General features: G+C 33.5%; 1 protein-coding gene and 1 long non-coding RNA gene across 3 annotated transcripts in view; one reads left to right on the top strand and one right to left on the bottom strand.

Annotated features, from left to right (window-relative positions):
• Positions 1 to 663: 663 nt before the first annotated feature.
• LOC117791753 (tyrosine-protein phosphatase non-receptor type 9) overlaps positions 664 to 26106 on the bottom strand; it is a 45260-nt gene continuing 19817 nt past the window's right edge. For both annotated transcript variants that reach the window (XM_034631630.1, XM_034631637.1), the window contains exons 2-8: positions 24951 to 25415; positions 24009 to 24239; positions 6668 to 7686; positions 5050 to 5210; positions 4688 to 4917; positions 3776 to 3983; positions 664 to 3707 (exon numbers count right to left, since the gene is read on the bottom strand). In XM_034631630.1, the coding sequence (XP_034487521.1) occupies positions 3481 to 3707; positions 3776 to 3983; positions 4688 to 4917; positions 5050 to 5210; positions 6668 to 7686; positions 24009 to 24239; positions 24951 to 25415 (2541 nt within the window). In that variant the 3' untranslated portion in view covers positions 664 to 3480. The remainder of the gene's footprint in view (positions 3708 to 3775; positions 3984 to 4687; positions 4918 to 5049; positions 5211 to 6667; positions 7687 to 24008; positions 24240 to 24950; positions 25416 to 26106) is intronic.
• Positions 711 to 19657, top strand: LOC117791916. Its single transcript, XR_004618114.1, has 3 exons — positions 711 to 769; positions 14388 to 14390; positions 19629 to 19657. It is a non-coding gene; the product is annotated as an uncharacterized LOC117791916 (long non-coding RNA).

The following is a 26106-nucleotide window of genomic DNA, read 5'->3' on the forward strand; positions in this document are numbered from 1 at the left end:
TTTTGCTAAAGTTATAATAAGTATACATATACATATGTCTCTGTACATATGATGATAGTTTAAATAAATTCTCTTTGTTTTGCTCAATAATATTGAGATTGACCATTATATACATACAATGCAATACAATTCAGATACATATATTTATGTAGTAATATACAGTTAGTCAAGAATCTATTTTGACAAATTAAAAAAAATTCACATTTTTGTTAATAATAAAAAAAATCTAAACTCAATGGATTTCATTATTTATGTTTTTAAATATGTGAATTTTGACAAAACAATTTCTCGACTGACTGTATATGTATGTAGCTAATGCATATAGTACATTCTTTGATTTAATTTCATTTAATTTCCCGTATTTGCGTATGTTTTTTTAATTTCAAGCATTACAAAAATAGAGCATCATTTAAAATTTGGAATAGATTAATACTTTGCATCTGGTTTATTACATACATAGATCTCTTCTTCATCTTCTCTATCGTTCACATCTCGAAAAGGCCATAAGAAGAATTGAAAATGCTTTGAAGAATGTTCATAAGCTTCATATTTCGACTGTCATTAATTATTTTATGCGATTTAATTTAAACTTGATAAATTTGTTGTGAGACTAATGTGCAAGCGGGAGAATGTTTTCTTCTATCTCTTTTATTTCACTTTTTTTTAGTGTAGGTCTATCATTTCTATTCCTTCTTTCTTTATTTTCTCAATATGTTGATCACAGCTTTTACAATTCTAATGATATACAAATGTATGTATGTAAATGTATGTGTGTGTTTGTGTTTGGCCAACAAATTTTGTTTGCTTTTTTTTTTTTTTACTAAACTTGCACCAAAAATACTGTTATACGTGTGTAGATGTATGTGTGTGTATATATGTATATGCATACTTAAGATCCCCATTTATGTGATGAGAAGTCTCCACCATATAGCATAGTTATTACATACTTATATTTATAATACTTTTTTTTATATACTTTTACAAATATGCACAAAATTGATCAAAGCGTGTTCCCAGTTTCACTTTCGCATTAGTTCGAAATGCGATGCGAATATGAAATATGGAACAGGCTAGAATGTTTATGATTATTTGTTGTTTAGAAAGCTGCTAGTTAATGTATTTTCCTCGCTACGAACAACAACTAAATGTTTATTTGTTTATTTCCCATCGGTTCTTATTCTTTTGTTTATATTTTTATTATTATTATATTTTTATAGTTTTTAAAAAGGGAATACAAAATATGTTGATTTCAGTTTTAGTTTCGCCTGGCATATGAAAATCATGAAAAGAAGGCATGTCATTATCTGTTTGTATGTATGTACGTATTTATGTATGTATATTTCCATATGCACGAAGGGTCTCGTCTTTTTATTTATCTTTTTTTTTATGCATCTCATTAATTACTTAGTAAAATGTTTAGTTAAATTCCACTACATTTACATTTTAATTTTCTTCTACGTCTAAAAAAAAAAACAGAAATTTTAAATAATAACAGAAAAAAAACCATTATATTTAATAACATTCAACAGCTAGTACGACGGTATTAATTCTTTTTGTTTCTTACGTTTTACGTTGTTCCTTTTGAAAGCAATATGAGCATTTCGACTCGAAGATCAAGTTTGGTTCTAGACTTCTTCTAGATGGAGCCTGGTGGGGTTACTTCTTAGATTACGAGAATGCGGCCACTTTTCTTAACTTTTCTCTATTATTTATGGGGAAATATTGGGAAAATAGTGGGGAATTGCTCCTGGGAGAGAAAACTATTTGCACTTTGCTTTGGGCTATTTGTCAACAGTTGAACAATGCTTAAAATTGTATTCTTAGATACTTTATCTATGTATACTATGTATCTACTATGTATGTACGTATGTATGTCTGCCATATAATATATAATGGTTTTATGTATGTATAATGCTATGTAACTAAGTAGTTTTTGTCTGTTTTGTAGTTGATTGTAGGAAATTTGCAGCAATTTGCATAAATATTATTAAGATTATTTTAATACTTTGTCAACTTTATGGCATTCATCAACATGTCCAAAAAGATAAACAAATTTGTAATAAAATTATTGAAATTCAATGGAAACTATTGTCCATCCATTAACTACCGCTATTTGTCTTTCCTCGGTCTGTCTAATTAATAATTTCTTTTATTTTTCAATTATTGACTTTGATTCTTCCTCTCTTTCTCCATCGCCTACTCCGTTACCGCTACACCGGACGGTATCAACTTGTTTTTGGTTTCTTCTATTTATTGGAATTTCTCTGACTGTGCTGGTTCTGGTTCTGGTTCTCTTCTAATTCTTATTCTCTTTGCAATTGTTATACTTTGGGAGGCCATGCCTTGCATTTTGGTTCGTTGTACTTTGTCGCGTTTCTCTCTAAGCGTCATTTAACTTTAATTTTTTTCTTTTGTTTCTATATTTTTTTTTTGAAAGTTTACTTTGTTTTGTTGTAGTTAACTTTCGTCGGTCTGTTAATTAAACATTGTTTGTTTTAGCATGTTGTTATTTATTTGATTTTTTCTCGTTTTGTTCGCATTTTCGCATAATGCTGATCTTTTATTTTTTTTTTATCTAGTTTTTTGTTGTTTGCTTGTTTCTTTTCATTATTAATTTAATTTAAATAAATTTACATTACAATTACAATTCTTGTTATTTAGAGCAGGGAAGGGGAAGGGGGGATTTGATTTGTTAAGAAGGGGTGTGTGTGGAGGAGGGGACAATTTTGGGCAATCAAAAAATAAAGATTGTTGCAATCATGAAATGATCGTAGTATATAAAATAATTCATTTTAAATATTAATTACGTACATTACAAAAAAACTTGGTATAAATACAAATACATATACATGTACATACTACATAGTATGCATGTATGTGTGTGTGTGTGTGTAATGCTTATGCAATATTATCAGTGTATGTGCGCACACATACACACGCATATATAGAAAATCGTTAAGCAATTTAACAGTTGCATAGTTGCAGCTACACATTCAATTCATTTCACATAAATAATAATAATAATTATATAATATAGATAATAATAATATTAATAATAAACATACAGAAAATAGTCAAATTTACAATTACCAGCCGCTTACATAAAACATTGCTAAACTTTCATCATTCTCTCTCGATCTCGTTCTCTTTCAATTCAGATATCTCTAGTATATATCTATATATTTATTTATATAAATGTTTGTTGTTGGTATGTTTAAAAATTGAAAAAAAAAAAATTATATTATTATCATTAGCATAAACATTTCTCTGCATGAACGAATCGAACATCTAATACAAAATTACAAATTTCCAATTTACTCCTTTATAAAATTCGAAATAATAATGATAATGTTCAGGGAACAGAAAAAAAAATGTAGAAATTAATATGTATACAATTTGTATTTTTTGTGTGGCTGCTGTTAGATTTATGGATTGGTGGATGTTGCTCCTGTTTCTCCTGCTGATGGCTGATCCTGTTGCCTACTCAGAGTCCTGTTCCCGCTCATCGAAGCCCGCCAAGTCGACAGTCTGCAGCATGCCACGCGAGTGTGCATACTCGATGAGCGCCAAATGGCAAAACACATATTGATCCGGCATTTGTATGGAGTAGGCGCGCTGGGAGCGTATCTTCTCAACCGTGCCACGTATATCCGCCGTGCCGACATCCTCCAGACGCGATATGCAAATGTCCAGCGTGATAAAGGTGCCTATATGATAATTCAATTAAATTTGTCAATTTGTGCACATATATTGTTATCATTAAAGCGACACTTACCAGTGCGTCCAATTCCTGCGCTGCAATGCACCACAATAGGTGGACCACGCACATGACCAGCCCATGTATCACCAAGGGAGCGCACCAGCTGTGCCTGCTTATCCCGCACCTTCTGCAAGAAGTTCAACATGGCCATGGCCGAGCTGGGCACACCGTAATCCGGCCAGCTGGTAAACTGCCAATGTGACACATTGCGAATTTCGTCAGTCTGCAAATAAAGATATATTATTATGCGTGAAATTAATATATTGCAAGGCTGCAAATCTCCAAAAATATTGTAAAAGGTTCGGCTCGGCGGCTCGAACCATAGAGCAAGACATCGGTTCGGTGCGCGAATTGGTTTATATACCCCATGAACCCAAGGTTTGGTTTCGAGCCTTGGTTCAATTTCATACAGCAAAATTTTTGTATTGTTATACATTTTTTCTCTACATTTTGAACTTATTAATTTTTTTTTTTTTCAAAAAGAAATCAAATCTTAATGATAATTAAAATTTTTAAAGATTTAAATACGACTTATTTTAATCCGAAGTCTCAAATAATTGCGTAATATTAGAAAACCATAAAATTTATGAAATTATTTTTTTTTCGTACCGAACATTTTATTTTAGAAAGCGGTTCGGTTAAGGTTCGGTTTCGCAAAGTAAATAATTTCCAAGGTTCGGCTCATGATCCGGTTCAGTCTGCTTAAAAACCCGAGCCGAACCGGTTCTACGAGGTTCGGTTCAGAGCCGGTCGGCAGCCTTGATATACTACTTAGTTTTGCTTCCTAATTTTTTTTTTTTTTTTCTAATTCCTAATTTCTTTTTACAAGTTTACTGGTTTTGTGTTGCCAATTTTGGCATACTAAGTCAACATTTATAGAGGTAGTCCAGCTTATATGTACAAAATTAAGTATTAAGATAAACTGACCTTTAGGTTTCTCAATTCTAGTGAGGCAACTGTGTAATCCTCGCTGCACTCGACGCTAAGTGTTCGCACATGGTAATTTCCAAACTCTAAGGAACTATCTTCAGTCGGCTCCCAGTATTGGCCGCATTTAACACGTCCGCGCTCCATGACGCGCGTTGTCATAACTATAACTAAGCAATGTTGTTCCCAGATCATGCGCCAAAAGTCCTGGGATGTCTTTGGTAATGGACCTGCAATAAAAAAAAATAAAATAATATTAATAATAACTAGAAATTTCCATTCAGTTGTTGTTCTCATTATCGTTATTTCCAATAGGAAGCCCTAGAAAAAAGTGCCTGGCATCGATTCGTTGTTGAGCTCACCTTGAGTTGAAATATATGCATTCTTCTGTTTATAGCCATCGACAAAATTCGCATTTATGTAATCGGACAGCTCGTCTTCCTCTTCGCGTGCCAGGACCACACGACTGTGATCATAGCAAAGGACATCTGTGTAACGATTTTTGGTCAGATTGTTGCGCATGCTGTGTAAATTAGAGATAAAAGATTTCAGTTAAATTCAGTTTGTGCCATATTGGATTACACTGAGCGAATCAAGGGGTGGGCAAACTATGTACACCTATTTTCTATGGTGTTTTTAAAATTATTTAAATGAATTCAGGGAATAACACCGGAACCGGTACCGGAACTAACCGTTTCATTTTTAGTACCGGAACTGAACCTGTAACCGAATGAAAATTCTCTGTCAAGAAAACCGAAACGTTTGTACCGGTACGGTTGTGGTAAAGTTGCTAGGTCAAAGAGTTGTCCAACTTCCAACTGACATAACTTGATCAAAACTGAACCGATTTTCAAGCGGAATGTCATTTTGATCATGATTTGGCCTCTAAATTCATTCTGTATTTATTTTTGTTTCATTTAGAAAATTTAATTACTTTCGATCAAGATTCGATTTCGATGCTAAGGGTCCCCCCTTTGAAATTTCGAAAATTCAAAATTTTAAATCTCGAGTTTTCACTTTTAATCAACTCCTTATGTCGTAATTAGTATAAAACAACACTTTAAACTTGATTCTGAGACCTTTCATTTTTTTGTAAAAAATCATGAAGAATTCAAACTGTCATACCTTGATCAAAACTGAATAGATTTTCAAACGGAATGTCATTTTGATCATTATTTGGGCTTTAAATACATTCTCCATTCAAATATTTTCAAATTTTTTTTGCCCTAGGTCTGTTTATTTCGATGTCATATTTATTATAAAACATCTTAAAATTTTAAAATATTTTACCAAAATAGTTATTTCGGGACGTACCGGAACCGAAACCGTAACCTGTATTTATTTCGGTTTAATTCCCTGAATGAATCAAAATGTATTGGGGGTGCCTCTTTTTTTACGTAATTAGGGTACTGAACATTCAATCTAATATGTATATATAAATTTCTAATTTATTTAAAAAAAAAAAATATTATAAGTTTTGAATAGTTTTGATATTTAAATATTATTTTTTTCAAGCAACATCGATTTTAACCAACCTTATCGGTTTTAAATGCAAACTATTTCTCAAAGAACTACCTAATTTTTTTAAATGAACTCTACAAATGAATTATCTCTGACATCTCTGAATTAAAAAAAATGCTGTTTATAATGAGTTATTCTACGGCAAATCTTATATTTATAGCAGTATTTTATATTCATTGATTTTCTCAATTTAACTGACTATCTTGAAGAGGTGGCAAAACATTAAAATGGACAAATGAGTTTAATAATTGTAATTGTAATTGTATATATGTATATATTTTTTTAAATATTATTTTAAGTACTTATTTTAAGCTCTTTGTCGACTGTTTCGGTTAAAAAATAAACTCTAGCTATAAAATAAAATAACTAAGCTGGCAGCACTAAACCAGACTGTATCTGACAAAAAATTGGCCCTAACAATTCATTCGATTATTATAAAGAGGGAGAGATTGATCTTACCGCGCATGAAGAAAGGTGCCTTCGGGCGCCCGATTCCTGATGTCCGCATACTCCTTGATTAATCCCTGTCGACGGCGTTCCTTGACCATTTGAACGATTTGTTCAATCGCTTTGGGGTCACCCTCTTGGCCGGCCAGACTGTCGTCATCACTGAAACCGGATGAGGCACTGCTTGGCGGATTCTCGGACCAGAATTCGCCAGGAGCGTTGTTGCTGCCGTTGCTAGCGATGCCACTTGCAGCAACAGCAGCAGCAGCGGTGGCGCCACCAGCTGATGCCACAGACGCCGTTGTTGTTGACACTGGCGCAATGGCAATGTTGTCACCAGCACCGTTACTCTGTTGTTGTTGTTGTTGTTGTGGCTGCTGTTGTATGCCACTTGTGTTGAGCTTGAGCAACGTGTTGACAGTCCGATGACTTGGACTCAGTCCGTTAATTGTGATGTTCTCGTTGGGCTCCGTCGATGTTTCGACGTTGTTTGTTGTTGTTGCTGTTGTTGATGTTGTTGATGTGCCAGCTGTGATTGCAGCTCCTGTTAACGCTGCTGCTGCTGTGTTGTGCTCACCGCTGACTGTGACAACGGTTGTGTTGCTTTCGGCCAACTGATGGACAGCGCTGATTATTGTTGCCACAGCGGCGTCAGCAGCGCTGCTGCCGTTGGTCAGCGGCGTCGCTGCTGTTGCAGTTGCTGCTGTTGCTGTTGCGGGTGCAAGAGCTGTGACAACACCACCAACACCAACACCTACACCCACAATATTGGCAAGCAGTTCGTCTTCACGATTCGTCATCGATTTGCGGCAATTTAGCAACCATGTGGCGTGATCGATTTCCAGCGTGCCGCCAAGATGCACTGGCAGCGCCTTGCGCGGCACGTGCAGGCTCAGCTGCGGCACCGATACGGTGAACACTCGCTCGCGCAGCTTCTCGCGCACAAACAGGCGAAGGATCTTGAATGGCGCCTTGAACCACAACGGCGCCGTTACGATCAGCACTTTCTTCAAACGTGCCGGATAGCCGCCCTGAAAAAGATTAAAATAAATAAACAATTATTATCAATTAATTGTAATTATTTGTATTATTCATTACAAATATTTTTATGTGTATACCCTATCAAAGAAATTATTATAATGTTAGTATATAAAGACGTGTGCGAAATAATCAAAAAAAAACTTTCCACCATATTAATGTGTAATATTTCCCAAAATAATACTCCTGCTCTGCCAGTTTCTTTTTTTTGATATTGAGTTTTCGCTGTATTACCTATTTAGTCTTATATTCCTCTAGTTATGCCAAAAATTGACCGTATACGTAAGGGTATGTGCCAATGCCTATTTTTCTTGCAAGCAAAAATATTTGATGTGATAAATATTATCAATTTATTTTTCACAGCCAGCTGTTCCACAGGGTTTTTTATTTTTTATTTTAAAAGCACACTTTATTACAATGAGCGACTTGCTGATAATCTTCGCATGATAAGTAAGAAGAGAAAACATGAAGAATATATTGCTTTCCAGATACTGCGTATCTACAGCTTTCATTAAGTTTAGATATGTCAAAATTATACAAAATAATATGTTCATTTTATATTATTGTATATTAACTTTACCCATAAAATGTTAAAGCTGCTGTGGAAATCTATGTTCTGATTCTTCCTTTCTTTGTTCAAATTTATTAAGCAAACAACTTTTGTTTAAAAAGTGTTATTTTTATAACAAAATTGTTTTTATTCTTATTATTTTGTATTCGTATTTTCTTGCTTGAGACATCTCAACCAATATAATAGACTTTGTAATATGATTATGTCTTATACATCATAACCAAACTATCTTTGAAATTGATTACAGTGTATCATATATTCGTGCATGCCGCAGATAACCTTTCCTTCTTATTATTATTGTTATTATTATTAATTATAACTGTTTTTATTTTTCAATTATTTTTGTCATTCGACAATCGATTATTGAATGATAATTATCAGTAGCCTACTTATTACAAAAACACATTTCAACCAATAAATATTAATCAGTTGTATGTGTGGGTTTGCGTGTCTCTTTCTCTCTCTTTCTCTATCTATCTCTAGCTGTAACTCTGCTTGTGTGTGTGTGTGTGTGTGGTTATAACGAACTTTTTATTGCCCAGCATAACAACACTGGCACACACGCTAAGGTCACCTGGTCGTCATCGTCCCACGTACCCACAATTTTCAACTATGAATATTTAAATACATATTAAGTTACATATGTCTATATACTTTCATATACACGTTTACATACATATGTACATGCATATGTGCAAATAGTTATTAAATTAGCTTGCAATTAGTTTGTGTGGAACTAAGTTCCGGAATTTTTTGTTCATTCGTTTCACGTTTAGATTTAAGCTGTTTGCTTATTTGAGAGTAAATATTAAGTTGCTGATCTTCGGATCATTTGTGATCCGAAGTTGCTCATTTGATTTTGTGTTTGGTTAGAATTGAGTTACTCATTAAGCATAAGTTAAAGAGAACTAAGTTCCACGATTGTGTTCATGTTTAAAGGGAACTTAGTTTCAACGGGGAAGTGAGTTCCACATTTGAGTGAAACTGAAGTACTCATTTGCCCTTACGTTCGAGTGAAACTTTATTCCTCATTTGCTGCTACGTTCGAGTGGAGCTTAGTTATGCATTCTGCATTTGCGCTTAACAAGGAAAATAGTTCCACACTAGCTCTGATACTCAAGTGGAATTATTTTCCTAATTTGCTGTTCATTTGCGTTTATTCTCTTCGTTGGAACTCATCATTCAGCACACGTGAAAAGGATTTATTTTATAAAAGTTTATAATTTCCGCGACTTGTAGAAAGTGCTTTCCAACTGAAGTGCTAAATCCTTTTTAATGAATTTTTTTCTTTTTCAAAGGATTATGCTTGTTCAACCAATCATTAAATTTTAATGAGTCAGAAAAGTAAAAGTACTTGTTAATATTTAAAATTTTTAAATCCTTCACTTTATGACGCAACTGCTAGTTTATAATTCAAATGAGTTGTGTCAGAATTTTTTCGTTTTCTGCGCATGTAAATAATTCTATATTCAAAAGTTGAGTAATGTTCTCATTTAACGACAGTAGATAGAAGTAAACCAATTTACCTAAGAGACTAAGAAACACAAATTCTTTGAAATTTATAAAATAATAATAATTGATAAATTTAAATATTTTTTTGTCAACGTAAAATACATAAAAATCAAATAAATTTCGATACTCATCGCTATTAAGCATTAATAAGCAATTGCATTGGAATTTGAACAAATTTCATTAGACTGTATTATTAAATTATTATTGATAACACACTGCCAATTTTTTTAATTTTCGATTTTCTATTAAAAAAAAAATTTTATTTAAGTATTTTAGGCTTTTTGGACATTTTATCTGCATATTGTCATAATTTAACTGTAGTATTCTCAAAACATACTTGAAAAATACATGATAAAATCAAGAAATTTTAAATTTTAATTTTAGAATAATTTTTATTTTCTGTATAGATGTGTGTGTGTGTGTTAAATTAGGTGAAATGCAAACAACAACAAAATCAAAACGTGCAATTCGAAATTTAAATGAAATTTTTTCTTCTTCTTGTTGTTGTTGCTTCGTCTTCTTGTTTGTTTGTTTGTTTGTTTGTTGTTGTTGTTGTTGGTGCTGCTGCGACACAACCTTCACCCAGTTGAAAATGTTGAAATTTTCATTGCGGACATTTCCAACTGCAAATGGTATAAGCCGCAATCCCCCTCCACCCCGCTACTTTTTCCTCTCCCTCTACTAACCACTTTGGCCTGTATTTTGTTTGTGTCCGTGTCATCGCTATTTATATGTAGTTTATTGGCCAATCTTCTCTTGGACGTTCTTCCTTTCCTCCAACCTCCTCTCTCTCACTTACTATCGCTCTCTCTCTCTCTTTCTCTGTATGTAGGTAAGACACGAGCACGCAGGAGATTAAGGTCAACGGCAACAAAGCAAACAGCTACAACAACAAATGCAGTTGGCAATAACAGCAGCAATATCTCTTTAGTAGATTTAAGGCTAAAAAGCTTTGCAACGCCCACGCAACAAGCGCAATCAGGTGTAACACACACAAATACATACACACACACAAATTCACACACACATACACTCAGTCAAGTAATTGCTTTGACAACATTTACAATTCGCATGTAATTTTGCAAAAATAAACCTTTTTTGGTTTTATACGTTTAGTTCATTTTTAATAAGAAATTATGAAATCAATTGGGGTTAGCTATTAGAAAATAATTAAATAGTTTCCCAAAATTATTACATAAAAATAAAAAGTTTAATAAATATTTTTTTTATTATAAAACTTTTCATTTCTTTTTTTTGTCATATAAAAATAATGACATCAATTAAAATAATATTTTAAAAATAAATACCTATGCGAATTTTTTTATATAAAATTTAAAAATTTAATGAACATTATATTATTATGTTGTCGAAATAATTCCTTAACTAACTGTACATATTTTGGCATGAAATAATTTTAGAACACTATTCAGTTGATATTTACACGTTTGCCATTTGTGCATAATAATGATACCTTTTGCAAAATGAAAATTAATTTTCCAATTCAATGATTATAATTGGCCATAATTGGCAGTTTCCAGCCAGAAGAAGTTTCAGGCAACATTTCCACACACAGCGTTACTTGCAGTTTCAGTGTTTTTATATCCGTTAATTTAAACATAAGTAAAAAGGGTATATTGTGTTTGGCATCTACGATCCTATAAACTATAAATATTCTTTATTATATTATTGTTATTTATTGTCTAACTTAACCGCAGTAATGGCTCTATTAATTTTTAAAGCAATACAAGCTCCTAAAAATATGTAACGGGTATTCCTATAGTCGGTGTCTTCACTATAGCCTTTCCAACTAGATATTTTTTTTGGTTTTCTCATCTGCTTCTTCATCTTCTTCTTTTTCTCTACTCTCTATGTTTCATTTTTGACTTAATGGCTTTTTTGAGATTGCATCATCAGCATAACTGCATTGCATTGCATTATTGGTTCCTCTTCACATGCTCATTCTCATAGGTCTGTTTGTTACGGTGCTTAAAGCTGTTGTTGTTTTGTTGCAAGGCTGCGGCGCAGAAAAGTAGGCAACTAAAATTCAGACTGCGTTCACATGGAGATCAGCTTGAAAAGCTCTTGGAGTGTGGAACGCGTTCAATTTACTCATTATTTAATGTACAAACTGTTGCAGATGCTTGAACCAAACGGAAAATTGAAAAAACTAAATTAAATCAAAGTCAAATTGCAAATAAAAACAACAACAATTATGTATATAGTACATATTTCTTGGAGTCCTAGATTTTATTGTACGTTGTTTTTATTTCGTCCTTGTTGCTGCCGTTGCGTGTCGTCTACCATAAATAAACCCAAAAAATAAATAGTTATGCATAAAAATTGCTGTAGTTTATTATACACGCATATGTATAGCAACAAATTGCCTGATATATCAAGATAAATAATACTTGATTTTGGATTTCCGAGAACTACATTGTAGAGCTATACAAATCAATATTTAATTACATATGCTTTAAATACGTACAGTAAGTCGAGTAATTCTTATCCCAAAGGAACAAAATCACACAATTGTTTTCTTTATTTTAAAAAATAATAAAAGCCAAAAAAGATATTATTGTTATTTTTCGCTTTTAATTCTTTTAAGAACCCTAAGCTAATATAAGTAAATAAAATCAAGAAAATTTATTTTTTTTTTGTTAAAAAAAGTTGTGAGAATTTCTTGTTTTTATTTGGTATACAAAAAAAATGTTCTTGTATTAACCAATTTATTATCAGCGAAATGCTTTTCTACAAGTCAACTCTTTTATATTAACTTCTTTTCTTATTAAAAAAAAAGGATGCATCACTTATGTTCCATTTTAAACAAATCTCTTTATTTAGAGGTTCCACTGCATCACATAGCTTATAAGTGCTATAATATGTATACAAGTTGTATTATATCGATTGTCAATAACTGACAAACACTCTTCAGTTAATTGGGGGTCATACACACACACACTCACACACATACTATCACAATACACAAATTGGCATTTCATGTGTGTGGGCGAAATAAGGAGATAAAAATGTGGGAGAAAAATAAAGAGGAATATTAGCAACGCATTAATCAGCATTATGACGACGCACCTGTCCCTAATAATCGCCAACAACAATGACAATAAGCAACAACAACATTGACATAATCATCATTCAGGCAATTGACAGCACAGCCTACACAACAACAATAAGAGAGAGAGAGAGAAACAGCAACAATAAAAAAGCAGCAAAATTAAGCAGAAATAATAAGCAGAAAACGTGCACACACACATTATTATTGTTGTTGGTCTGCAATTGAGTCCAAAAGAAAGTCAAAGCTACCCTGTACGCCCACACCGCCTCCGCCTCCGTCTCCGTCTTCACATCATCATCTTCATCAACTGCGCCTCCAAGCTTGAGTGCAAGCAGGCGGAGACTTACAGCATCGACAAGTGGAGACTTTCGAGCAGGATGAGGAGACACGTGGAGTGGAGGAGGCAACTGAAGGAGTTATGCGTCAAGTGGCCAAGTTCCACGTTCCACGCTCATTACGTGCTTCGGCATGCGATTCAGTTGTTGCTAATTGTTGTTGTTTTTTTGTTCTTTGTTTCTGGCATTGGCAAGAGGAAAGAAGAAAGTGTTCCGGAGTTGCAAACTTTAAGAGGTAGCTGAGAAAGAAACTCAAAATGTGATCAGCTTTAAAGCTAAATCAAATACGATCCACCAAACGAAAAGTGGCTGGGTTATAACTCTTATAAAATGATTCAGTTCGAATCTGAAGCTGCAACTAATTTTGTGGAACGAGTCTTAAAAGGAACTATTGTTTTAAAATATAAATGCGAGCCAAAGAAAGAAATGATAAACATTGATCAATATCAACAACAATGTTAATGTTGTATTAAATGAAAATTGTTAAGTAATAATTATATTTCAATTTATTTATTGCTTTTGCAATGAGTTTGAAAAAAAAATTAAACTTAAAAACTAATTATTTAAAATAAAATTTAAAAAAATTTTATATTAACAATATACTGATAACAAAACATTGATTAGCTTCAGTGCCGTATTAATTATGTTGGAATTGAAAAAAAAGAAACAATGCAGAACTGTTTTTTTTGGCGTTTGCAATTGTTATCACAAATAAATTGTTTGCCCCATTGCGGCAACAGATACCTACATATATGTATATATAGATACAGATACAGATAGACTAGTCAAGCACATATATTTAGATGCGATGATCACGGCGCTTTGAATGGACATTAAGTATACGCCACATGGGTTTGTATGTCTAAGATGTTTGCCAAGTTAACGCTGCTATCGCTTTGCATATTGTCGTCAATATTCGTTTGTCCAAAAACAAAAGTGAAAAGCCGAAAACTCTTAAAACGCTGGCCAAACAACAAGCTGTCCAAAATGTCAGGCCAAGCGCATGGCAACAACAACAAAAACAATAGATATGTATTTGTGTATAGTATATATATATATAGAAATCAATGTGTATGTAAAATTAGCCATGGCCAAAATTGGTAATGCGTTTGAAGCTTGTCGCCGGCTTTGGGCATGAAACGAATTTGTCGTCGTCGGCGTTTGGCCTTTAAAGGCAAACGCTACACGCACCAGACAGACATCCAGATAGTCAGACAGACAGACAGACAGATAGACAAAGCGATAGGCAGATGGAAAGATAGTTATGACAGATAGACATGGATAAATGGAAGGGAAGAAGCGTAGCGAAAAAAAAAACACACTCGAAACAAAATATTTGGGAATGTCTAATCAGCGCGCCGGATATTGATAAATCGATGTCAATTGCCAATAAGAAACAATCCAATCATAATTATACACAATAACAAAAAGAAAGAAGAAGAGCCAACTATTCCATTTACTATTATATTCATATTGTATACACACGTATGTATATTTTTTTTCTTAATATTTTATACAACTCAATTGTGTATATTTTTGACTTTTTCTGGAAATTTATAGAGCTTATTTTCTGGGGAAAGTCTTACGTTTAGTATTTACTTGCAATATGCTAATTTTGCTGTGTAACAATTTGCTGTACATCAGCGATTGGTTGATCAATCAAGTAAGCAACAAATAGAATAAATAGAAAACTAAATTAAAATATAAAAGTAAAAATACTTAATTATACTATAATAACAATAAATATGACAAATTTTTATATTTTGGCTTTCTATTTAAGCTCTTTATTTATTTCCTCTTTCTTCTTCGTAGTTGCCACACACATGTGCATGTGTGTGTGTGTGCATATATGTGTGTGCGTGTGTTTGTGAAGTGAAACGAAGAGCTAAAAAGCAATGTGTGGACATACATAAATCATCCAGAGTCAAAATGTACGCGCCCAATGTTCAAACAGCTGTGATTTCATTGACTCTTCTTTTCCTCTTTTTTTTCTTTTGCTTCTACTTCTCATTCTTACTATGCCTCTTTCTACTTGTTGTTGTTGTTATTTTTTTATTTTTGGTTATGTCATTCTTTTGCAACTGGCAGCTGGTTTGCTGCTTGGATTCTCGCCATAAACAACAATAACGATAAAAAAAGCGTAAAATCACAAGTCCCGTATCACCTGGCGTCAGTTAGTGCTAAGCATCGATACCGCGTACTGAGTACTTTTACTATTCTGGCTTGTTCTCATATTCCTTACATACTATAACTATATTTATGCATATGATAATTTATATACTAATTTAACGTTTTTAAAATAAACCAACTTTTAGCTAGTTTTGTTAAATATTTTTAAATAGGATTTGACCCAGTTTTTTCTAGGTCATTATTGATCTGTTCTCATGCCAGTATAGGAGGGGTTCAAAGAACTTTATTTTAAGTTCATTGTGAACCGATTTCAAAATCTTCATTCAAGCGAACAATGTCATTTTATTTTGGGGACATACGATTTTAGTTATTTCAATTTATCAACTCGTTTCCAGAAAAATATCTTATGTGATCATTTATACCAATTGCCAAAAGTAATGTATTATCTGAAAAGCGACAGCTTGCTTTTAAAAGCTTTGTTCATCGCTTCTTATTATATTGAATGTAGAATAGATTTTAATAAAGAATTTATGAACATCACTCAGTGAATATTCAGAATTGATTTTTTCAATAAAAATTACTAAACAATACCTACAAAGAACAGCAAATAATTGGCATAAAGTGAATATGCAGGAATGACATTTCTATCTTAAATTACTAGATATAATACCTTTGAATAAGGCAAATAATTGTAAATATGCACGAATGACATTTCTATTTAAAATTACTAGATAGACAGCAAATAATTGACATTTTTTCATAATAAATAAATACAAAAAAAAAAGGAAATATAAATATATATATAAATAACACACAAAATTGCTTTAAAAATTGCAAATGCAATCAAGAAACGATTATTATGAACAATATAATTGCACTAAAAATTTGTGTGGGGATTAATCATATCCATAGTTATATCTATCTGTATGTGTGTGTGTGTGTGTATTCTATTTAATACCTGTGTAGGCGTTGTCTGTTGCAAGAAGCTGAAACTGTCGCTGTAGCTATAGTTATTGTTATTATTGTTGCTCACTGTCAGGTTAATTATTTAAATAGATGTATGAAAATAAGTTGTGTTCTTCTTGTTGTTGTTGTTGTTTTTGTTTTTGGCAATTGTTGTTATTGGCTTTTGGAATATATACATGTATGTGGATATATTCGCACAATTAAATGCTAAATGCAAAGCTCACGGTGATACGCGAGGCACCACAAGGGAGGAGGGGGGGCGGGGTAGACGGTCGACGGGCGGGGTGTGCGGAGGGTGCAGCTGCGACACACGATGAGGGCGCTAATTTTTGTACATTTTCAATTGGCAATTTTATTTGTTAGTTTTGAGATTCTTTTTTTATTGTTGTTGTTGTTTTTGTTGTTGTTTATTACTGTGGTACTTTTTGTTGTTTATATAATGCGCTTTTTCAATGTTGCTTGTTTTTATTGTTGTTGCTGATGCTGGTTTTGTTGTTGTTGCTTTTCGTTACACAATTGCACAAATAATGCATTAAAAAAAATTTACAAATTGTACAAGAAATGCAGCAACAACTCAAAAAAAAAAAAGAATAGATTAAATAAATGTGGGTAAAAACAAAAACAAAACAACTGACAACGAAGGACAGTTGACAGACACGCTCTGCTCTCCGCTCCTCTCCTCTCCTCTCCTCTCCGCTCAGTTGCACAGTTGACGAGACGTCAGCGGCGTCGCGACGCCAGCAGAGAGCAGAGGGCAGCGGACAGCGGACGATGGTCAGCGTCTTTTTGTACTTGTAGATATACTTTTCTCGCTGTCGATTAAAAGTTAAGCATCTAATTGGAATTTACAAATCTATTTCATATGTTTGAAAGCAACAAATTGTGGCACTTGCAACACACAACAGCAGCGTGACAACAACAAGCACAATACACATGTGGATACACACACACATACACGCACACTCAGTGCAATACAAATGCGTTTATTCGGTTTTTTGCTCACAATTTTCTTTGGCTGGCAAAATTTACACTTGTCACTTTTCGCTGTGTCATACGAAAAAAAAATTGACCAAAAAATTATACATATTTGAAAGAAGGCTGTTGCCGATTTGATCGATTTTCAATTACGATAAACAATTTTATAATTTGATTAATTGTTTTCGTCTTGTTTATTATTCTTTTCTTTTAGATTTTGTGTGCGATTTTTTGTAAGTTGTTAAGTTTCACGGTTTAACGGTTAACTTTGTTTGCTGCGCGTCGTCGTGGAAAGCTGAAAGCTGAACTACGTCTGTTTGTCTGACTTTGACGCTGTCGCTATCTCTGCCGCTGCCGCTACCTCTGCCGCTGCCACTGCCACAGTCTCTGTCGACGCGTCGCGACTCTGTGTTCTTGACGCAGGCGCGCTCTCTCCCACCACCGCCAACAACTGAGAGAGAGACAGACGGAGAGATTGTAAGAGAGCGCAACCTACTGGCCTGCTGCTCTGTTTTCGCTCGCCACCCTGCACAAAAATAAACCGCTAACTGCTTTTTAGGGTTGCATACGCCACACAGACAGAGTAAGAGAGATTGAGAGTGAGAGAGCGAGTGCGAGCGTATTGCCAGCGGAGGGTTGTTTTAGTTTTTTGCATTGTTGCATGGTTGCATTTTTGCAGCTGTCGATTCAAGTTGCTGGTGGGTGGCAAAATGCCAGTGTGGCCAACCACCCAACGAAACAAGTACAGCAAACTCCACAGGACATTCAAAACTGAAGAAGAACAAGAAACGCAACAATAGGGTTGCCAAACACAATACTTTAACTGTTGTCATTTTAGCTAACTAATAAAAATGTATGGAGGTTTGGGAGATTTTCGGTTGGTTTCGTTTTCTGTGGCACCTCTGATGAAAAGTTTTTTTAATTAAAGAAAACACTAAAATTACAATATTTAAAATTTTTTAAAATGAAATTTAAAAGTTTTTAAAATAATCAAAAACACAAAAAATAGGATTTTATAGGTGCAGTTAAGTTCAGTCAGTTTTTTTTTAAGCATATTTATTGCTTTAACTCTATTTCTTTTTATTTTATTTTTCTCTTCAAATCTATCTATTTTCAACAGTTAATATCTTAGCAACAGTATACAATACTTCTATGATCTTATGAAAAAAAGGGTTGCCATGACAATTACAAATTACTTGCGCTTAGCCTTGACATAAACCCAAACGCCCACATGGTTGTCGAAACGACTTAAATGTTCAGTACTTCAATGCGGAAACGGATAATAAGAAGAAAAATGTTGAAATTCAATTAAACTGAATGAAATACGTGCATGCATGTAAGTAAGCATTTACAAACATACACACAAATATGTACATATATGCATGTTTATATGTAAGAAGTAATAGTACAACAAAATAAGGTAAATAATGGCGCATAACTTTATTTCGTTGACTTTGAATTTGCATTTTAAGTTCACAAACAACTCAATACACACATACACATGCACACAACGTCAACATTTGCGTCAATGTCAGACAGTAACAACAACAAACAAACAACAGCAACAACAACAACAGCAACAACAAACAAACAACAACAGCAACAAGCGCACGTTGTAAAAATAACACGAAATATCGACGCAGTATACTTATTTAAGCCAACTGAGCAATGAATGAACACAAACAGTTTGCTCTCTATATAGTAAGTATGATTGTATATAAATATGTACATATGTGTGTATCTGAGCACTAAAAATAACAATATAAATTCTATATAATAGATAATTGAGTTGAGTCGACTGCAGCTACCTTTTGTTATTGTTGCTTTTTTTTTATAAAGAAATTAAAGTTTAACACGAACAACTTGTGCTTCCGAGCTACGCGCGTTCCAACGAAGGGGGAGGGTTGATAATGGGGCGGGGACAGGGAAGCCGGGGCGGGGGCGTAACGGAAACGGTTAACGAGCCGGCACGATACTAAGCAGCAAAACAAGAAGAATTGAGAATGAAGAATGAAGAACGAAGAACGAGAAACGCACGACGTCGCACGTTTTATTTGATTTGTTTCTTTCGTTTCTTATTTTTTAATTTTTTTTTCTTTCGGTTCAGTTGCTTATAATCAATCTATTACGTTCGACTAGAACTCGTCAACTGAATTAGTTAATCAGGCGAAAGATAGCCACAAGCGACGGCGCGCGTATACCACGAGAGCAACTCGAGAGAGCAGAAGACAGAGAGAAAGAGCGAGAGAGTGACATTGCCGTGAGCTGAGAGTGAGCGCGTACTAGAAAACGAGAGTGAAAATGTGTCAGGCCGACTTAATACATATGTATGTGTGTACATATACTTAATTGTACGTATTTGTGTGGGTGTATAAGTGTGTGTGTGTGTGTGTGTGTGTGTGTGTGTGTGTGTGTGTGCCGTGTGAGCAGCTGTTCCAATGTGCCACGCAATACACTTTAAATTCGCTTTCCAATATGAATGTAATCTCTCCATAAAAAGTACACATACTCATACATAAATATATATGCATGTACATACATATGTGCATTACCCACAATATACTTTTATTTATGAATGTACGCGCACATTCAAGTGTTTATACTTGGCCTTTAACAAACTGTTACGCTGCGTATGCGTAATGTGCCAAATGTTACGCATACGCCCGCGAAACACCCTGTTCGAGAGAGAGAGAGAGAGCAAAAGAGCAAGAGCGAGAGGGAGTGTCTATAAGCTTAAGCCTCATTAAAAGGCGATTTTCCTTTATACATATATTTAGATTAGTTCTAAGGAAAATCACTTCAAAGTCTATTTTTATTTTTCTCTGTTTTTACACTCTTCATTCATTAAAAACCTACAGTTTCTCGAAATTGTGCGGACAAAAAAGGTACTCATCGTAAAACGACAAAAAAAATAAAAAAATTAAAATATGAAAAGATTTAGAAAAAGTTAAGCCTTGTAAAAATGAGTTACTAGCTGAATTGTAAATTCTTTGATTGTATAGCAAATTTAAAAATAAGTAATAATGGTTTGTGCATTAGGTTCCCATGAAAACAGTTTGGCTCTACGAGTATACGCTGAAAAACTTGTATTCATCCAACTTCTTTATAGTTATAAAAAGAATTTTAACAGAATTGTTGGTGTTCTTTCATTGCAATTTTCTAAAGAATCGAATCGAAGTAATCTGTTATGCATTAGTTCATCAGGAAAACAAGAGTTTTGATACCTATCTTGTCAGGATCGGACTAAAAACACTAAAAATATGCTAATAACAACATGCTAGAAATTTCAACTCAAAAAAGCGGGGACTAGGAATTGATTCTAGAACTATTAGGTGTGTTCCAGAAATCTCTAGAGATTTTGAAGTGAAATGTTTTTGAAAACAACCGTTCGAAATGTTGGTGTTCCTGAAATGTTAGAGATTTTATATTTTCAAGCATACTTTTTTTTTGCATTTTTTTTTCAATTTAAAGATATTTTAATTTAATTTAGTCTCTTAAAATTTTTTAAACATTTAAAAGCAATGGTTTTTTGTTTTCAGGAACATCAACAGTTGCTTTTGGGTTGCTTTAGCGCTGTTATAGATTTGCAGAACACACCTGTATGGTTTTTTGGTGAAAACATTGACCGTAGACTACGAATTGGGGTTACCATTTTTTATTTTTTTTTGTGCCCATACAAGTCGATGCACCTTACTTAATGTACACACTTTTTAATTGATCTTTAGCTTTTGCTTTAGTGTTCGTTTGCGCGTCAAACAAAAACAACAAACGTTCGTCGTTTAGTTCATTTCATTCCGTCGCACTTTACCTTACATTATTCCACTTTGCATCCACTCTCGCACTCTTGACATCTCTATCCCACACACACGCATAAGAGCGCATGTTGCTCTCAATTTCTTAAGCTCTCAGCTGCTTTAACGATGTGCTTGCGCTGCCGTCGCCGTCGCCGCTGCCACCGTCGCTGTCGCTGCCTAATGCCCACGCAAATTATTTTATTGCTGAGCTTTTTATTTTTTGCGTTTTGATTTTAGAGCAGTTGTTGTCAAACGCATGAATATACCAAAAGTGTGTATATTGTGTGCGTATATAGTAAATACAGTTGTCAAGAGATAATAATTCATATAGTATTTGAAAAAAAAAATATATTAAAAATCAAATACAGTATATCAAGAAAATGGTTTCACAAAATGAAAAATTAAAACATTTTCTCTAGCAAAAAAAAAAAAAAAAATTTAAGTATTTTATTTCTGATTTTGTGTTCTTCTTTTCATTGAAATTATCAATTATTTAAAATAAATAAAAAAAAACATATACATATGTAACATTTTTATGTTGTCTAAACATTAATTTAATAGTTATTAAATAGTTAAGCCCAAGTGATCTTATTATATCGATTTTTATCAACTTTTCATAGGCAAAAGCAACTATAAATTGATGAGCGAAATTGCAAAATTAAATAGGTTATTTTTTTTTAATATTTAATTTAAAAATATTTGAATGCAGAATGTATTTAGAGGCCAAATCATGATCAAAATGACATTCCGCTTGAAAATCTATTCAGTTTTGATCAAGTTATGACAGTTTGAAGTTGGTCAGACTGCGGATTTAGCCACTTTACAAGTCCAAATTTTTGTTCAATTTCACATGATTTTTTACAAAAAAATGAAAGGTCTCAGAATCAAGTTTAAAGTGTTGTTTTATACTAATTACGATATAAGAAGTTGATTAAAAGTGACAACTCGAGATTTAAAATTTTGAATTTTCAAAATTTCAAAGGGGGGACCCTTAGCATCGAAATCGGATCTTGGTCGAAAATAATTATATTTTCTAAATGAACAAAAATTGAATACAGAATGAATTTAGAGGCCAAATCATGATCCAAATGACATTCCGTTTGAAAATCTATTCAGTTTTGATCAAGTTATGACAGTTGGAAGTTGGACAACTCTTTGAACTTTACCACAACCGTGCCGGTACAAACGTTTCGGTATTCGGTTCTTGGCAGAGGATTTTCAAGCGGTTACGGTTTCAGCTCAGGTACTAAAAATGAAACGGTTAGTTTCGGTTAACGGTTCCGGTGTTATTCCCTGGCTAAAATCAAGAATTTTTAAATTGAAATTGAATTTTTTCTGTGTGTGAATAGCACTGTGTGGTATTTGTATGTACAAATTGCAGCTATGAATACATATGTATTTTCATTATATATGGGTATATTTTGCTCATGGTATTGTCATCTTTATTACGGAATCCTCCAAAGTTAACAACTTAAACGTAATGCGCGCAAATTCATACAAATATACGTACGCACACACACACACACATACCTACAGACATACATATGTACATATGTACCTCTGTATTTACCATATTTACCATTGTTGAGCTAGCTTCAATGCAAACAGCAAATAAAACTGAATGAAATGAAAAACGAGCAACAAAAGAGGAACAACATTAGCTACCTGTTGTTGTTGTCGTTGTTGTTCTTGCTGTTGCTTTGCTCCCCTTTTTCCGCCAAATAAAAAAAAAAAACAAAAAGAAAGACAACAAAAATAAAAAAAGATGACGACTTACTCGCTGCTCTGCTCTCAGTACTTGGCGTTGGCGTAAGCGTATATAAAAAGCAGCGATTTGACCGATGCACAGTGGGCCATTTCTCATTTTGCGTTGCAAAAATCAAATCTTTTGAGCCACTTAAGATATTTTAAAAAGGTTGACAAATATTTTCAGCGCATATTTTACGTGCAAAATAAAAAAATACATAAACATTTTTTTACATTTTAATCTTATTTCATTGTTTCATATATTATAAAGTTCAGTTGCCCCAGTAAAAAAACAAATAATTTAGTTAGAGAACTGATTACCAAAGACTACTGTAGTAAAGGGATGAAGTCCATTTTTACTTATCTTCCATCAATGTTAAAAAATAGCCTCATTTTGGTGCATTTTTTAAACATTGCTGGTATGAAAAGTGAAGAAACTAATATTTCATTAGAAATGAACATACTTTTCAGATGAAACCAAAAATATAAAGATCGGTAGCACAACTTGTCTATAATTCAGTTTTAAAATTTGTAATATTTGTAAAATTTGAACATTTGTGCACGCACAAAAAAATGATTTTTGACACGATTCTACGCCCAGTGTCCCACAGTGAGTCTTACAGTGTGTTTGTGCGTGGGCGTCTTTTATTTGCTTTGTTTGTTTGTGTGTGTGTGTGTGTGTAAATGTATGAGTGTGAGAAGGGTTCGCATTTGTTGTTGTTTTTGCGCTGATTGTTAAGCTCAACTACTTCCGTTGAGACTGCTACTCTAAAGGATTTCCGACTCGCTCTTTTGTTAGCTCTTCAAATGGAGGTTAAAGAGAGTCTTGGCATCGGCGTCGGCAGCGCGATATGCATCGGCATCGACATCGGATTTGGCGCTAACCACGCCTACGATTAAGCTTTTTTATGCATTAGGCTTGCACAATTTGCGGCAAAATGAAACCAAATTTTCAGCATGAAGACACAAAATTCCAGCAATGATGCATGTGGAATTAAAAGACTCTGGGCATGTTTTCTTAATTTGTTGGCTACGCTTTATGCACACACAAACACACATATACACATATACATAAGAACCCCCCAGAGAGAGCCCAAAAAAAGTGTGTCAAACTTTGATGCATGTGTAATTTCAAAGACAGCCCAAAAGTATGCAATGAAAAACAGTGCATAAATGGAGTAAACACAAAAGAAAAACAAACAGAAATCCAACTCACCTTGAGCAGCGTGAGTATCTTTTGCGATAGATCGTAATCAAAATTGGAATATTTCGAGCCACTCATATCGTAGATGAAAACAAGTCCTGCACGTTGCGTCTCCGTATCCTGTAACGCACAGTCCAGCTGATAGACAATACCCTGTAATGTTGTCGTATGCGAGGCACTCAACGGACTATGTCGATTGGCAGTGAAGAGCGCAATCGCAGCTCCGCTCGAAGTGCGCGCCGGCTGAAAAGAAAATGGATAAACAATAATAAATAATAAAAAAAAAATAGTAGAAAGGAAATGAATTTCTACAAACTGTTTTATTCAAAAATGTGAGGGTTTTTGGTTAGTTTTCGGTTGGTTTGTATTTCTGGAACGTCCCTGAATATTTTATTAAGTTTCTTAATCAAAGACATTTAAAAGAAACTTGCATTTCAAACGAAAACGGAACACTAGTTCCTCAGAAATTTAATTTACTATTTAAAAAAAAAGTCAGCTTAAAATGTCAATAATGAATAATTTACCGAGAAACACGAGTTACACATAAATTTAACAATTTTAAGCCATGATATACATTTCTTATGCAATTCATTTATTATTCCAAAATTAAAATAAAAAATACTTGATAGGCTTAAAATATAAATACTGGTGTTTCTAGCTTTCATAATTTCTTATATCCAGCTGATTATATTATATATATATATATTTTGTAGGGTCATCGGGCCTGATTTTATTCGGTTAAACTTAAATTTGATATAATTTACTTTCATATTTTCTAAATTAGTTTAAAATTAAACTGTTGTCGACTGCGCTAAGTTGACGTTAAATAAATAAATAAAAATAATAGACTTTTTATACTTTTTAAGTACAGTCTTCAAAAGCGAGACAAAAAACGTATATATGTGCATATGTACTTCAATGCTTGAACAATCTTTGTGGAGAAATGTTACGTACCAGTATTGTAAATTTGCCCGTTTGCAGCTCGGAGCGTAATGGCTCCACATCCGGATCAATATTGTACAAGTATTCCCTCTGGCGTATCTGCTCATGTTGCTCATAGAGAGATACGGCTCGTGGTATATCAAACTTACGGGCGTACAGAAACTTGACGGCTGTCGTGTGCGAGATGTGACGCCTGATGGGCAATGATGACGATGATGACAATGATGTTGCACCTGCAGTAGTTGTTGTTGTTGTTATTGTTTGTATTTGTGGATCTGGGACAACTGTTGTTGTTTGTTGCTGTTGCTGTTGTGTGTTATTGCTGTTGTTGGTATTTATGGTGATGTGGAAGTTTGATGTGCTGGCGTTCGAGGAGTTGCTCGATGAGGAGGCGGCGGCTGCCGTTGTTGTTGTTGCTGTTGTTGTGCTGCAGTTTGCGCCTAAATTGTTGCAGAGATCAATGAATTGTTTGACAGCCTGTGAAAAATTTTAAAATGTTGTAAGAGATACGTTAAAAAACAGTTTAATGAAACTGGATATTTATACAATTTGAGTGATCAATTTATAGTTTCAGTTTCGATTTAGAAATTATGAAAGAATCTATACCAATCAAGAGGGCAACATTTTTCTAACGAAATTAATTAAATTTGAATACAGAATAAATTTTGAGGCCATGATCAAAGTGACATTCAGCTTGAAAATCTATCCAGATTTGTCAAAGTTAAGAAAGCTTAAAGTTAATCAAACCTTTGACCAAGCAACTTTACAAGTACAAATTTTTCTCCAATCTGTATTTTGAAAAATGGTAAAGTAGTTTAAAACAAAATTATATTAACAGATGTATTGCATCAAGATAAGCATAACGGAAATTTTGAAATAGTTGTATATGTATTCTTTAAAAAGAACCTATATTAAGTAAAAGTAAAGGGCATGCAATAGTCAAACACACTCGGTTTATACTGTCTTTTGCATTTAATAACAAAGTAATATTTATTGTTATCTTCATGTCTATTTCAAAGTTCATTTTGCAACATTTTAACACAAAAAAAACTATTGTCTTAGTAGTTAAATATGTCTGCATTTTGGAATTCTGAGATTTATTTTACATTATCGATTAAACTAGTGTATATTTATTATCGACAAAAGTTGATGTAATTTCACTAACGAC

Source organism: Drosophila innubila, chromosome X, assembly GCF_004354385.1.
Source record: "Drosophila innubila isolate TH190305 chromosome X, UK_Dinn_1.0, whole genome shotgun sequence".
Lineage (NCBI taxonomy): Eukaryota > Metazoa > Arthropoda > Insecta > Diptera > Drosophilidae > Drosophila > Drosophila innubila.